Raw genomic sequence first — 12,675 nt, 5'->3', positions numbered from 1 at the left:
ACCAAGGTAAAGCAGGACCTATGCAACAAGAGTTGTAGCTTTTGGGTCTGGTAAGGTCAGTGAAATCCCTTCAGGATTTATCCTGAGATCCTGTACCTCAGATTATAGAACCTTTGTCAGTGTTAGCCATGTGGATGAGTCACTGCCATTGCTTGGCCAATGTGCTCTCTGTGAAAGCCTGAGAGAACGTTTTCTCTCCATGTGTCCTGTGACTTTCAATACAGTGTGTATGTAGGCCTCCCCTCCCTTTCATACATTCAATTGCATACTTGATATCTCTATATGGTGTCGCTTCTCCATGTGTAAACTCAAATAGCCTGGACAGAACTCTTGATCTAGCCTATCCTATACCTGCCCAGTCATATCCTCTGAAACCTTCCAGTTGCTTTCCAATCCACTTAGAAAAGAGCCAGAACTCTCGACCCTTTTGCTTCCAAAACTTAAAAGTCTGGTGTCTCTCTTTATTCAAGTTCTTTCCTGATCTCTTTGCTTTGCCTGTGCCTGCACCTGCCTAACCTTTCTCTGAGCTGTGTTGTGCTGACCTTTCAGATTTCAGCTTTGGGGCCTCCTGCTCTTAGACCTCTTCCCTGGGAACCTTACCTGAAACAGCCACCCACCTATTCTCCATCACATAGGGTTTAGAACTATTCCGTATTTTCTTGTCTTTTAAAAACTGAGCTGCAGTGGATTAAAGTGTCTGTTTAGGCAGAGTGCAGGAACCTGGGTTTGATTCCCAGTGTGCTGTGTCTGACCTGCCCCCGGGGGCATGCTGAGACAGCAAATGAGACTGGGTGTGGTAGCATATGCCTGTAATCCCAGTGCTCGGGAGGCTGAAAACAGGAGATCACTATGAGTCCGATCTGTGTAGTGAGACCCTGTAGATGCTGTGCTAAATACAGTTTTTTAAAAAGTAACTTAAAAAAAAAAAACCAAAAACTGAGCTGCATGTTTGCTTCTCTGTCTTCCTCCACTACACTGTAAGCTCGATGCAGATAGGAAGCCGATCAGCCTGGTTCACAGATGCACAGAATGGAGAAGAGGGCATAACAAAGAAGACACCAAATATTTGCTGAATCAATGCAGGTATAAATAGATACCAGTTGCCCACATTCCAGGTTTTAGCTTTAATATTTATACACCGAACTGGAAAATTTGATGTTAGAACTTTTTTTTTTTTTTTTTGGCGGAACCAAGGGTTGAACTCAGACCCTCGCACTTGCAAGGCAAGCACTTATTCTACTGAGCCATTTTCCTGGCCCCCTGTTAGAACTTTTAAAATATTTAAAATGTTTGGAGCTTGTTCCTTACAAATAAAATAATATTTTAATGGTGATTTTATATATCAATTAATGAAACAGAAGTTCAAGTTATGATTTCCTACAGGTACTGTGATTTTGAGTAGTTAAATCTTGTTTTAGAGTGTCCTAAAACAATTATGAGTTTTATGGGAATGGGTAGAAAGGAAGGAAAATAACTGCAAAATAGATGTTCAAGCTTTTATATAGTCAAACTATAGAATAAAATACATCTGAATGCTTAAAAAAATCACCTCTGTAATACTTTGGCAGCTTGTATTTTTCTTAGAAACAGTTACATATAAAGTTAGACTATTTAATAGCTTCATTTACAAGACTTAACTATCTTATATCTATTGTAATCTTTCTTTCAGAGAGAAAAATCTATGATTTAATGAAAAATTTTGGGTATACCTTATAAATACTTCAGGACCAAGGACAAAAATCTCTCACATAATTGGAGTAGGTGGCAATGCCTTAACCACATGGCTGTTGTCAGACCCGAGGGCCTCTTCCATCCTTGTCAAAGGGAGTGCTAACCTTCTCTCCTTTCATACAACACCATAACTGGATTGTTCTCTGTTGCTGTTGTTTCTCTCTCTCTCTCTCTCTCTCTCTCTCTCTCTCTCTCTCTCTCTCTCTCTTTCTGTTTCTTCAGACAGGGTCTCACTGTTCAGCTCAGGCTGGCCTTGGACTCAATTTGTAACTCAGGCTGGCCTCAAATTTGTGGCAATCCTCTTGTCTCAGCCTCCCAAGTTCTAGGATTACAGTGTGTGTCACCATGCCTGGATACACACTTATTTCTTGATCTGTTTCTTGAGGATTAATTCCATACTTACCCAGGGGAACTTTGCAGACAACTCTTCCATAACCAAGTGAACATTCAACTTTTTTCCAAGTTTCATTTGAAGCTAACAAAATGCTACATTTTCCATCACCACTCTTACTTTTACTTTCCCACTTCACAAACGTCACTCCTGATCCATCAAACCAACTCCAAGACTGATCTGAAGAAAGATATTAAATATGACTATATTCAATGCTACTGAATGACTGAATTAAAAGTATGTGGCTCAAATAAATTATTTACTTCGAATTGTGTTGTCCTTATAGGATAGCCACTATTTAAAGGCAAAATTCATTAAAAATGAACAGAAACTACAAATAACTCCTTTAGTTGCACTTGTCATATTTCAAGTACTCCTTAGACATACATGACTAGTGACTGCTATGTTAGCGCGCAAAAGATAGAGCATTTTCATCTTTGTAGAAAGTCTATTGGACACTGATACAGAATATGGCACTTTGATTAAGATGCAGAATGCATGCACATTTACTGTGTGAGACAGATGTCGGCATATCAATATGCCTCCTTATTTAGGAAGGCTTCAAGCTTCAAAGCCACGCTCTGGAGGAGGAAGGCAGGCCTCCCCACCCCAGCCCCAGCACCACCAACCTTTGTTTTCCAGCTGAGGCAACACCACCTTGTGGTGAAAGGGTAAATACAAGTTCCAGTTCATCTCCATGCTCACCCCAATTTTTTGAAACATACTTTATACATAATATTTTAGAATTCACATTTGTTTAAATTAATTAAAATTCAATGAATAAAGTTTTATGAAACAGACTTTCTACTCTTCTACCAAGTTTGCATCTTTCTTTTAAAATCAATTATCGGTAAAATCACTTAAGATAGTTTTGATTGGTGGTAAAAAATATCCTAAGAGGGAAAGGGATAATAAGATAATTTTCTCATGGACTAGGATGCTAAAGAAAGTTAGCTCATGGGTTCCTAGTGGGGACATGGACCTCAGACATTGCTGAAGGAAAAAAAAATCCTTATGTTTATCCAAGGATCTTAGGAATAAACTTCTAGAACAACTTTAATTGACTTCACCTGATTTTCCATCATTACTAATAACTTACTTACATAGTCATTCAAAATTTATAAGCCTCCAGACCAGCTGTGGGGCCAGCTTATTCATCAGTGAGAAGCATTTGAATCAGTCACTACTTGACATTCTGCAGCAAGGCTGACATGGTGCTCAAGACCTCCCTGCTCACGCTATACATGCAGACAGGTCACTTACCAACAGAATGTTGAAACAACCCCAGCCAAACTCTCATGGTAATATTATTATTTTCCCGCATCAATCTGCTCACAAATTTATTCTCATTTTCGTCCTTTATACTGACAATAGTTGCAGAATGATCTGTTGAAGGAAAGCAAGTTGCACCTAATTAGTTCTACGTAAACTTGCAAATGGTTTACTTTGGACTAATCATTTGAGAAAAAAAATCTATCATGAAAAAGATCATTAAAATAGTCAAGCTTTACACAGGGATTTTTTAAAAAAAAACATTTATATCAAAATTTAAAAGTATTATAATTCCCCAAAAGTTAGAAATATATTTAAACTGAAACTTTTTATATAGAAATGTTGTGTTTCTTCAAAATATTTATCACGCACTTTTTATGTCAGAGCTGCCAACAAGATCTTTGTGTTTGAACAACTAGTCAGAATAACCACAGTTCATGATGATAGAAATATGTGTCACACTATGGATCTTTAGTGCTTTCTCTTCAATGTATATTTTTTGTAATTCAGCTTTAAACTTACTTCTGCTAAAGTGGAATTATAAATGAATAGGTTTGGGATACTGGGGAGCATTAGCCCTGCTTTAATACTATCTTATACATAAATGTAGTTGCTCATGCTCACTGTGAGTTCCTAAAAATAGTTTGGATTTGAACAAGTGAATGTTTGTGAGGTTTGATAGGTTTCCTACACCCAGCAAGAGGTAGAAATAAGTAAAAACTAGACTTGAAAACCAGTCCAAAATTCAATCAGTTATAGTACCTATGCCAGCAACAAGCCTATCCATAGTTGACCTAAAACATTTCTGTTGTGATGAGAGGTATCTTTAAGAGAAGGAAAGGAGAGCCAGCTATGGTGGCACATAATACCAGCACTAGAAAGGCTGAGGCAGATGAATCGCTGGGAGTTCAAGGTCAGAGGGACTGCATAGTGAGCTCTAGGCCAGCTGGAACTGCATAGCAAGATCTGGTCTCAAAAAATAAAATCATAAAAGAGGAAAGGAAGGAAGGAAGAGAGAGAGGAAGGGAGGGGGACAGGGAGGGATACAGGAGGAAAGAAAAGAAAAGAGAAAAGAAGAGAAAGGCTTTGCCCCTTCATAGTCCACCATAATGTGCAGATGCTCTATGTTACCATGTTTAATATTATACAGTGAGGCAGATATTACCTGGAGATGTGAGAAAACAACTCAAGGAATTGATTGTTCATATTTACAGATAGCCGTTTACAGAATTAGGCACTCTTAAGCTTTCCTTTTTTGTCCTTTTTGCAGTACTGGGAATTAAACCTGGGGCCTGTGTATGTTAAGTAGGTTCTCTACAGGGATGTATCCACACCCCTTCTCTGAAACTTTAAATTCTAAGGGAGAATCTCACTAATTTCCCATGCCCACCTTGAACTTGGGAACTTCTTGCCTGAGTTGCTGAGATAATAGGCATGTGACACTGTATTGCACCAATCTAGTTGGTCAGATGATTGTGGGTTATTGTTAAAGTGTATTGGGTGAATCTAAATATTTTTAATGAAGAGAATAGTTTTGAAAATTCACTCTTTACTGTGTGCTGTGCTTAATCTGTATATGTCACCTCATTTCATTCCTGCACCTGCCCAAACTGTACCAACCTTTGAAGTACTATTTTCATTCTCAGTGTTTAGATAAGAAAACAGAAACAATATGTAAATTCCACAGTGTCACTTAGATGGTACTTGTGAGACCTGCAACTTGAACCTTCACCACTGAGATAAAAATTTGACCCACACACTATCTATTTATAGTAAATCTTTTTTTAAATTTTTTCCCTTAGGAGGAATAGGTTTCTGACTTGCAGAATAAATACACAGATTATAATAGTTTCCATCATGTACATAAATGTATAACACACAATAATTCCCACATAAAATTCTCATTATGTAGTTTTTTTTTTTCATGAGAAGAAAGGAAATTTTATTGACATCAGTGGACACCAGAAGAGCATTCTCCAGAGTATGAGGTGAGGTTTACAGAGAGTTTGTCTTTTTATAAATTGGTCAACAGGGGTTACAGGCAGTAAGCTTCTAGCTGCAGGCCATGGTACAATGGGTATCTTGTGGTAAGCATAGCTATATGTAGCAAAGTTGTTGTCACATATTAATAGGAACTTAAATTTGGTGGCAAATCATATGATTTAGCTGAGTTTAGTGGTAGAGACAAGAATGGCCGCAGCTTTATTGAACAAAGTGGCTGCAGTTAGGTCAGGATTTCTGTTTCACTGTCATATACTCCTTACTCATGTCTTAGATATCTCTCCAGTTTTCCATTGATTCTCAAGTTAATTCAACAGCCACTTTTTGCAGGGGAGCTGTAGAGCCTGTCAAGCTTCATGTTCTAGAATATGGCTCTTGAGCTTCCTATGATCATTGTGGAGTGTGTAACATGAAAGAGATCAAGGCTGAGAGGACTAGGGATTCAATGTCAGTCTTCATGTTTGACCTAACAAGGGGCCCTCAGATATTTTCTCCTTTAATCCCCAGAGCATTGGGATGTTTGAAATCAAAGCAAGCACGTCAATTCATTCCTCTATTAAGTATGGCTAACAGAACACAAAATTAGAGCAAAACCCACAACCTACAGTGAGACCAATTCTATTTTATTTTATTTTTTTAAATAATTGATTGAGAAATAGCAATGAGACAGTTTCAAATCCAATTACTAACACAGTTTCAATAATCAATACATTGCATGTTGTTGTCTTAGTGGTTATTCATTGTACAAGATGCAGATATGATATCCTGTCCACAAACACTATTAGAACAAATCTCTCTATTCATTAAGAGAATGCAGCCATATATCTATCCTAACTATTTTGAATATACAGATACAAAATAGTCTTTCATTTGTATGCTCCTTTTTTGTTTAGTTTTTTTAGAGAAGGGTATTCCATTGTCATTTAAATATTGTAGGTGCGTGAATTCAGCAAAATATTCCAATATAGTTCAGCAGTCCATAATAGTAGTGGGTTTTCCATAGGACTGGCAATATCAGAAGTTGTTGACTTGAGCCTTTTACAGCTCAGCATATTAGTATGGCTTTATACTTCATTTTTATACTTTTCTGCTGGATGGTTAAGACCAAGATAAAGCAAGACCTATGTAACAAGAAATGCAACTTTTGTATCTGATAAGTTCAGTCAAATCCCCTCAGGATTTATCCTGAAACCCTTTACCGCACTTTGTAGATTCTTTGTCATTGTCAGCCATGTTGATGAGTTATGGCCATTGCTTGACCAATTTGTTCTCTGTGAAAGCCTGAGAGAATGTTTTCTCTCCATGTGACTCTCCTTAGGCACACTACATCATCAATCACTTTCCTCTGTGGCCCCATAATCTCCTTGATCAGAAAATTTGGGACACAACTGAGTTACATGATGTTACGGTACAGGTTCTCCTATGTCATGAGTCTTCACTGACCTTGGAAGGCTAGGACCAAAATGTTGGCTGTCCTTGAAGACCTTCTTTTTCTCTAATTTTTGTCATTATGTAGTCAAGCAATAACTAGGAGACTTTTTTTTTTTTTTTTTTTGGTATTGGATACAGGGTCTCACTACGCAGCTCAGACCTGCTGTGATCCTCCTGTTTTCAGCCTTCCTGGTGCTAGGATTACAGGCATGTGCCACCATGCCTGGTCTCAGTGGCCAGCTCAGCACACCTGGTGGTGGGGTTTGTGCAGTTTGTGGTGCCGGGGATCAAATCTCAGTCACTGCACTTGCCTAAGCAGGAGCTTAGTCGGCTGAGTTATCTTACCAGCCTTACTAGGAGACATTTTAACCTGTCAAGTGTTTTCACAAGAGTTAGTAAAATAAATGAGCTGAATGCCATCCGCCTGGGTAAAGTACCACCCAAACATGCAGATAAATAGCTTGGGTCTTGAAAATACTCCAGATAGCTTTTCAGAAGTCACTTTACATTCTGACTGCAGGCTAAATGGCTCATGGGCCAGCCACTGTTGCTCCTTCTCAAATGGTTAAGTCTGAGGACAAAGCCCTGCACGCGAGGGTGCTCCAAGGATGAGGAACAATGCTATCCATAGGGACGCTCAACCTACGCTCGTCTCATTTTGTTTTTCTGGTTAGATCAATCTTAACTGATTAGTAACTAATCAGAAATTTATAATTTTGTATTTACTACCTAGAAACTTTACAAAAATTTTGCTTCTTAATCCTTTTATCGAAGCATACCTAGCTATATTTAAAACTGCTTTGTCATCACTTTTAACGTTCTATTTATCACTTTTAAGCCCTCTTCTTTCCAGTTACTTTTACTTCCCATTGACTTATTCTTACACTGATCATCTTTAATGAGATATTCCAATATTCCATTGAACACTTACCTCATAAACTCCCAAAATTTCCCTACTCTGGGGCAATTAGATTATAATGTTACAATGAAATGGCAAGTACTTTAAAATACTTTCCAAAATATAAACATTATTTAAAATTATTGACTCTAGAAACATTTCTAAGAATTAAATTATCAAGTTAAAGAAAACGAACAGGTCTTAACTCACCAAGTTCTTTACACAGTTGTTTGGCCTCTGAGAAGCTGTGCAACGCCTGGTCGGTCGTGTAACAGTGATCCCCATACTGGATCCACCGCGACCTGTTTTCTTTTGCTGCTGGACATCTGGATGAATATGCATGCAGGGACAGCTCTTTTGCTATGAAAATGTTAGGCACAGCTGTAATAATGCACAAAACAGTGACTGTCTTCCTACATGACATTAAAAGTCCCTATTTCAAACTCTTGTTTTCGTAGGTAAGGAGTATTTAACTCAACTGACCAAAGAAAGCCGCAGGGTATACTCTGTGAACACACATTTTGGTTAGCTTTCTGGAATACCATTTATTTATTTATTTATTTATTTACTTATTTATTTGGTTGTTACAGGGTCTCACTACGAAGCTCAGACGCACAGTGCTCCTTCTACTTTCAGCCTTCCCAGCACTGGGATCACAGGAGTGTGCCACCATGCCAGGACTCTGTGGCCAGCTCAGTCCACCCTGGGGGCAGGGCTGGCATGGCATGTGGTGCCCGGGATTGAACCACGGTCCCTGCATTTGCCTAAGGTGCTTTAGTCCGCTAAGCTATCTTTCTGGACCCTAGAATACAATTTTTAAAACTTTCAACAGTAGAAAGGTAATTAGCCCTCTGATATGAATTTAAGCCAAAGTAAAGACAACTAGAAAGACAGACTGGGAAAAGAAACAAATATAGGGTGGGTAGGCCTGAAACTACTCTGAAATAATTCAAGTTCTTCCTTTCTGTGGATTCTTCCCCCTTTTGATTAATATACGTTTGCAGTAATAGTAAATATGCAGATCACATCTTGGTTCTTTTCACTTCCTCTTCCCTGAAGCTTCCATCACCCCTCCTACCTCCTTGGATTCCTCTTTATTTTGAAAATATAAGCCTAAATTTAACTAGACTTACAGAGAATTATTTTTAGTAATTACACTCATAAACGATATCTTGGTAATTTGGTGTACAATCAGTATTTCAAAATCTCTCATGAACCAAAAACAGAGTAGGTATAGCTTCTCAGCTCTTAAAGAGAAAAACAAAAAAGTTTCCACTTAAACTGCTTGATTATTAATTGTGCTATGTAGCACACTGAGCCCTTGTAATGAAGCTATTGCTCCTTAATGCCTATGAATAATCCCAATACAAGAGCATATAACCTAGTCCCAGTCAATTATCTCAACCCAGATGGTTGTGCATGTGGTCTGCACCTCCTCAGGTAACTGGGAGCTCTTTCTAATTTTTCTCCATGTCTCAGTGTGGTAGAATCTCCCTTCTTTGTGGTCTCTAATAGTTTCCAGAGAAATGGTTGCTTCTTTTCTTCTCTTATCAAGAGACTTCCGGTGGCCCTTGTTTCCTTCACTTCCCTATCTTCTGTTAGAAGTCAGCCTTGATCTTTAGAATTTCAATTATCTCACTGGCTTTCGTCTTATGTTATTTCTCAGTTCTATCAGTTTGAGATCTAAGTCTTTTAGCTCAACACTTAGAGCTCTAAGTTTTCCAGCTGCTGATGATCAGAACTAGTTTGCCAAATTTCTTTGTCAAGGTTATAAAACTCTGACAACTCCTCAGTGAGGCTGTGAAGGAAGCAGGCATTACTACCAAGTTACTACTTCTGCTATGTTGTAAAAATATTTGGTTTGTCAGAGGATGACTGTGGACTCTACACTGTCATGCTGGGCTTAAATGTGTGTAGTTTCATTAGATACAAAGCATGGTGAACCACTGGCCAGCATGATGGCATTCCTAGAACTGGTGGACTTCCCTGAACTTTAAAAAAAATTCTCACACTAGAGTCAAATGAAGATGACTTATCTTTAAAGTCTGCTGGTTTCCCATATTGTCTACAGCTGAGGTGCTATTATGGTTTGTGTCTAGTTGTTCCCCCAAAGCTTCATGCAGTCATGGGGTAAGGACTTCTACAGTTTGTGATTAACTCATGATCCACTGGGATTATGTGTGATCCAAGGCTGGAATTATGGGTTTTAGTACTGCTGGGATTAAGGGTGTGAGTACTTCCCCTAGCCTGGGGCAGAGAGCCTGAATATAATATAAGAGACAGAGAGACAGACTTTAGTTAACCATTGCTGCTTGTTGTTGTTGCTGCTGTTCGGCCGCCATGAAGTGCTGCTCTCTAACCTGTGCCCCTCTGCCTTGGAGCCAGCTGAATATGGACTGAAACCTCCAGTAACTAAATAAACCTTTCCTTCCTTCATTTTGGGTGTCAGATATTTGTCCCAGCAACTAGAGAAGAGTAGCTAAGACAGGTACCTTGGGTTGTACACGTTCCTCATCCTACCTATTCCTTGAGAAATTTTGCTTTGAAATCTTACACTTTTTTTTTTTTAAAGGAACGGGCCTATACTGTAAATTTGCTATATTTCTGTTCAAGAAGCTCTTATTTTTTTGTACTGTGGTGAAATACACATCACTTACAACTTAACATGTTAAATACTTTGAAGTGTATAGTTCAGCAACCATTACCTAATTCACATTTTAGAGTAACCATTACCACTGCCAATCATTGAAACTTTCATCTTGCAAAACTGAAACTCTGTAGTCATTAAAAAGTAACACCTAGAGCTGGCCAAATAGCTCAGTGGATTAAAGGGCCTGCAAGCAGGCACAGGGGCCAGGGGTTCAATCTCTGTGCCTGCTGTGCTGGCCTCACCCTTGGGGTGCAATGATATGGCAATTGAGATTGGGCATGGTGATGCGCGCCTGTAATCCCAGCTCTTGAGAGGCTGTAAACAGATGAATCACTACGAGTCCGATCTAGTAGTGAGATCTTGAACACCTTTAGACCCTTCCCTAAAAATAAAATAAATAAATGGTAACACCTTATGTTGGGAAAAGTGGTTCTTTGCTTGCATAAGAATGAAATTGGACCCTTATCTCTCACTATCTATTAAATTAAAATTGAAATGATTCAAAGATCTAAACATTACAGCAGAAACATACCTTCTGGAAGATAAAATAGGTAAAACACTTGAAGACATAGGTATAGGAAAGGATTTTCTAAACAGAGTATCAGTTGTACAAGAAATAGCAAGAAGAGTCAACAAATGGGATTATATCATACCAAAAAGCTTCTGCACAGAGGAAGAATCAGTCAGTAGCTTGAAGAGTCAACATACAGAGTAGAAAATTTTTTTTCTAGCTACTCATGACACAGAGAACTATTATTTAAAGTATACAAAGAGCTAAAAAAATTGAACCACCTAAAATTAAAGAACCAGTCAGGAAATGGGCAAGAGAAATGAGTAGACACTTCATAGGAAGATACACAAATGATGAACAGACAAAAGAAAAAATATTCAACATTTCTGGCTATTAGCAAAATGTAAATTAAAACACCTTTAAGATTCATTTCATCTTCCTCTGGAAGAATGACAGTCATTAGCCTGATGTGGCTGTGGTACAAAAGGAACGCTCCTTCATTATTGATGGGAATGTATACTATACAACCATTATAAAAATCAGAATGATGATGTACCAAAGGACTGAAGCTAGCAATTCCATAGGACCCAGCTATCCCCATGCTAGGTGTTTTCCTCAAAGAGCTTAAGTCATCATACCACATCACACAACAGCAATATATTTATAGCAGTACGTTGGTAATAGCTAAATCCTGGGAGCAGCCTGTATACCTATCAACAGATGACTGGATAAACAAAGTATAGTATCCATACATGGAATACTACTTGACTATAAAAAGTGACAAATGTGAGACATTTGTAGGAAAATGGTTGCATTTGGAAAATACAATATTGAGTGAAATAAACTAGACACACAACCTGAAATACCACTCTCATTTAAGTGAAGCAAAGTACAAAGAAAATGATATTGAATGGACAGAAAGGGAGAAGAGGACATTAAAACATTAAAACAGAAACATTATACCTTCTGGAAGATAAAATAGGTAAAACACTTAAAGACATAGGTATAGAAAAAGATTTTCTAAACAAAATATCAATTACACAGAAATAGCAGGAAGTGTCAACAAGTGGGTTATAATGCATGTATGCAACCCAGGACACTCCAGCTTCCCTTTTGCAACAGGGAAGTCGTCAAAGAGAACAAGGGTGAGAGATAAGGAGGAGGGGACGGGGAAACAAGACTAAAGATATGCCATGTACAGGAGCTTACTAAATCCAATGAATGTAAGCACTATAGGCCAGAACATGAGCTCAAATTATATCAACAAGTATGAAATATGGGAGACAGGAGAGACAGTGGAGCAGGGAAGGGACAGAGAGGCGTCAGAGGAAGGGACTAAAAACAAAGCTGCAATATGTACATGGAACCATTCCCAAAATGATTGGAAACTGCATGAATTGGAAACATGGACTAATAAAAAATAAATTTTAAAAAGTTTTACAAAAATAAAAACAAAAAAAAAGCAACACCTCAAACTACACTCCCTATAGGACTTAATAATCAACATTCTACTTTCTGCTTCTGCGAATCTGAGGACTCTACATACCTCATGTAGGTGAAATCATGCAATATTTGTCTTTTTGTGATCAAATATTTCACTGAGTATGTCTTCGAGATTCAGTCATACTGTAGAATTGTAGCATCTGTTTTTATAGTTGAGCAATATTCCTCTCTGTGTGTATGTGTACGCATTTTGCTTATACCTTCAACTATAGGCAGATATCTTGGTTACTTCCATATTTTGGTGCTATGAACATATTCTACAAAATTTATTTAGGTCTCTGTTTTTT

General features: G+C 38.1%; 1 protein-coding gene and 1 pseudogene across 1 annotated transcript in view; both read right to left on the bottom strand.

Annotated features, from left to right (window-relative positions):
* Ly75 (lymphocyte antigen 75) overlaps positions 1–12,675 on the bottom strand; it is a 162,539-nt gene that overhangs the window by 2,233 nt on the left and 147,631 nt on the right. Inside the window, exons 30-32 of the mRNA XM_023713793.1 lie at positions 7,935–8,084; positions 3,386–3,508; positions 2,135–2,302 (exon numbers count right to left, since the gene is read on the bottom strand). Of these exons, the coding sequence (XP_023569561.1) occupies positions 2,135–2,302; positions 3,386–3,508; positions 7,935–8,084 (441 nt within the window). The remainder of the gene's footprint in view (positions 1–2,134; positions 2,303–3,385; positions 3,509–7,934; positions 8,085–12,675) is intronic.
* Positions 1,747–1,857, bottom strand: LOC111816461 (annotated as a pseudogene).

The sequence above is a fragment of the Octodon degus genome, unplaced genomic scaffold, assembly GCF_000260255.1.
Source record: "Octodon degus isolate 3935 unplaced genomic scaffold, OctDeg1.0 scaffold00032, whole genome shotgun sequence".
In the NCBI taxonomy this organism is placed as follows: Eukaryota; Metazoa; Chordata; class Mammalia; order Rodentia; family Octodontidae; genus Octodon; species Octodon degus.
This window is presented reverse-complemented; position numbering and strand designations above follow the sequence as displayed.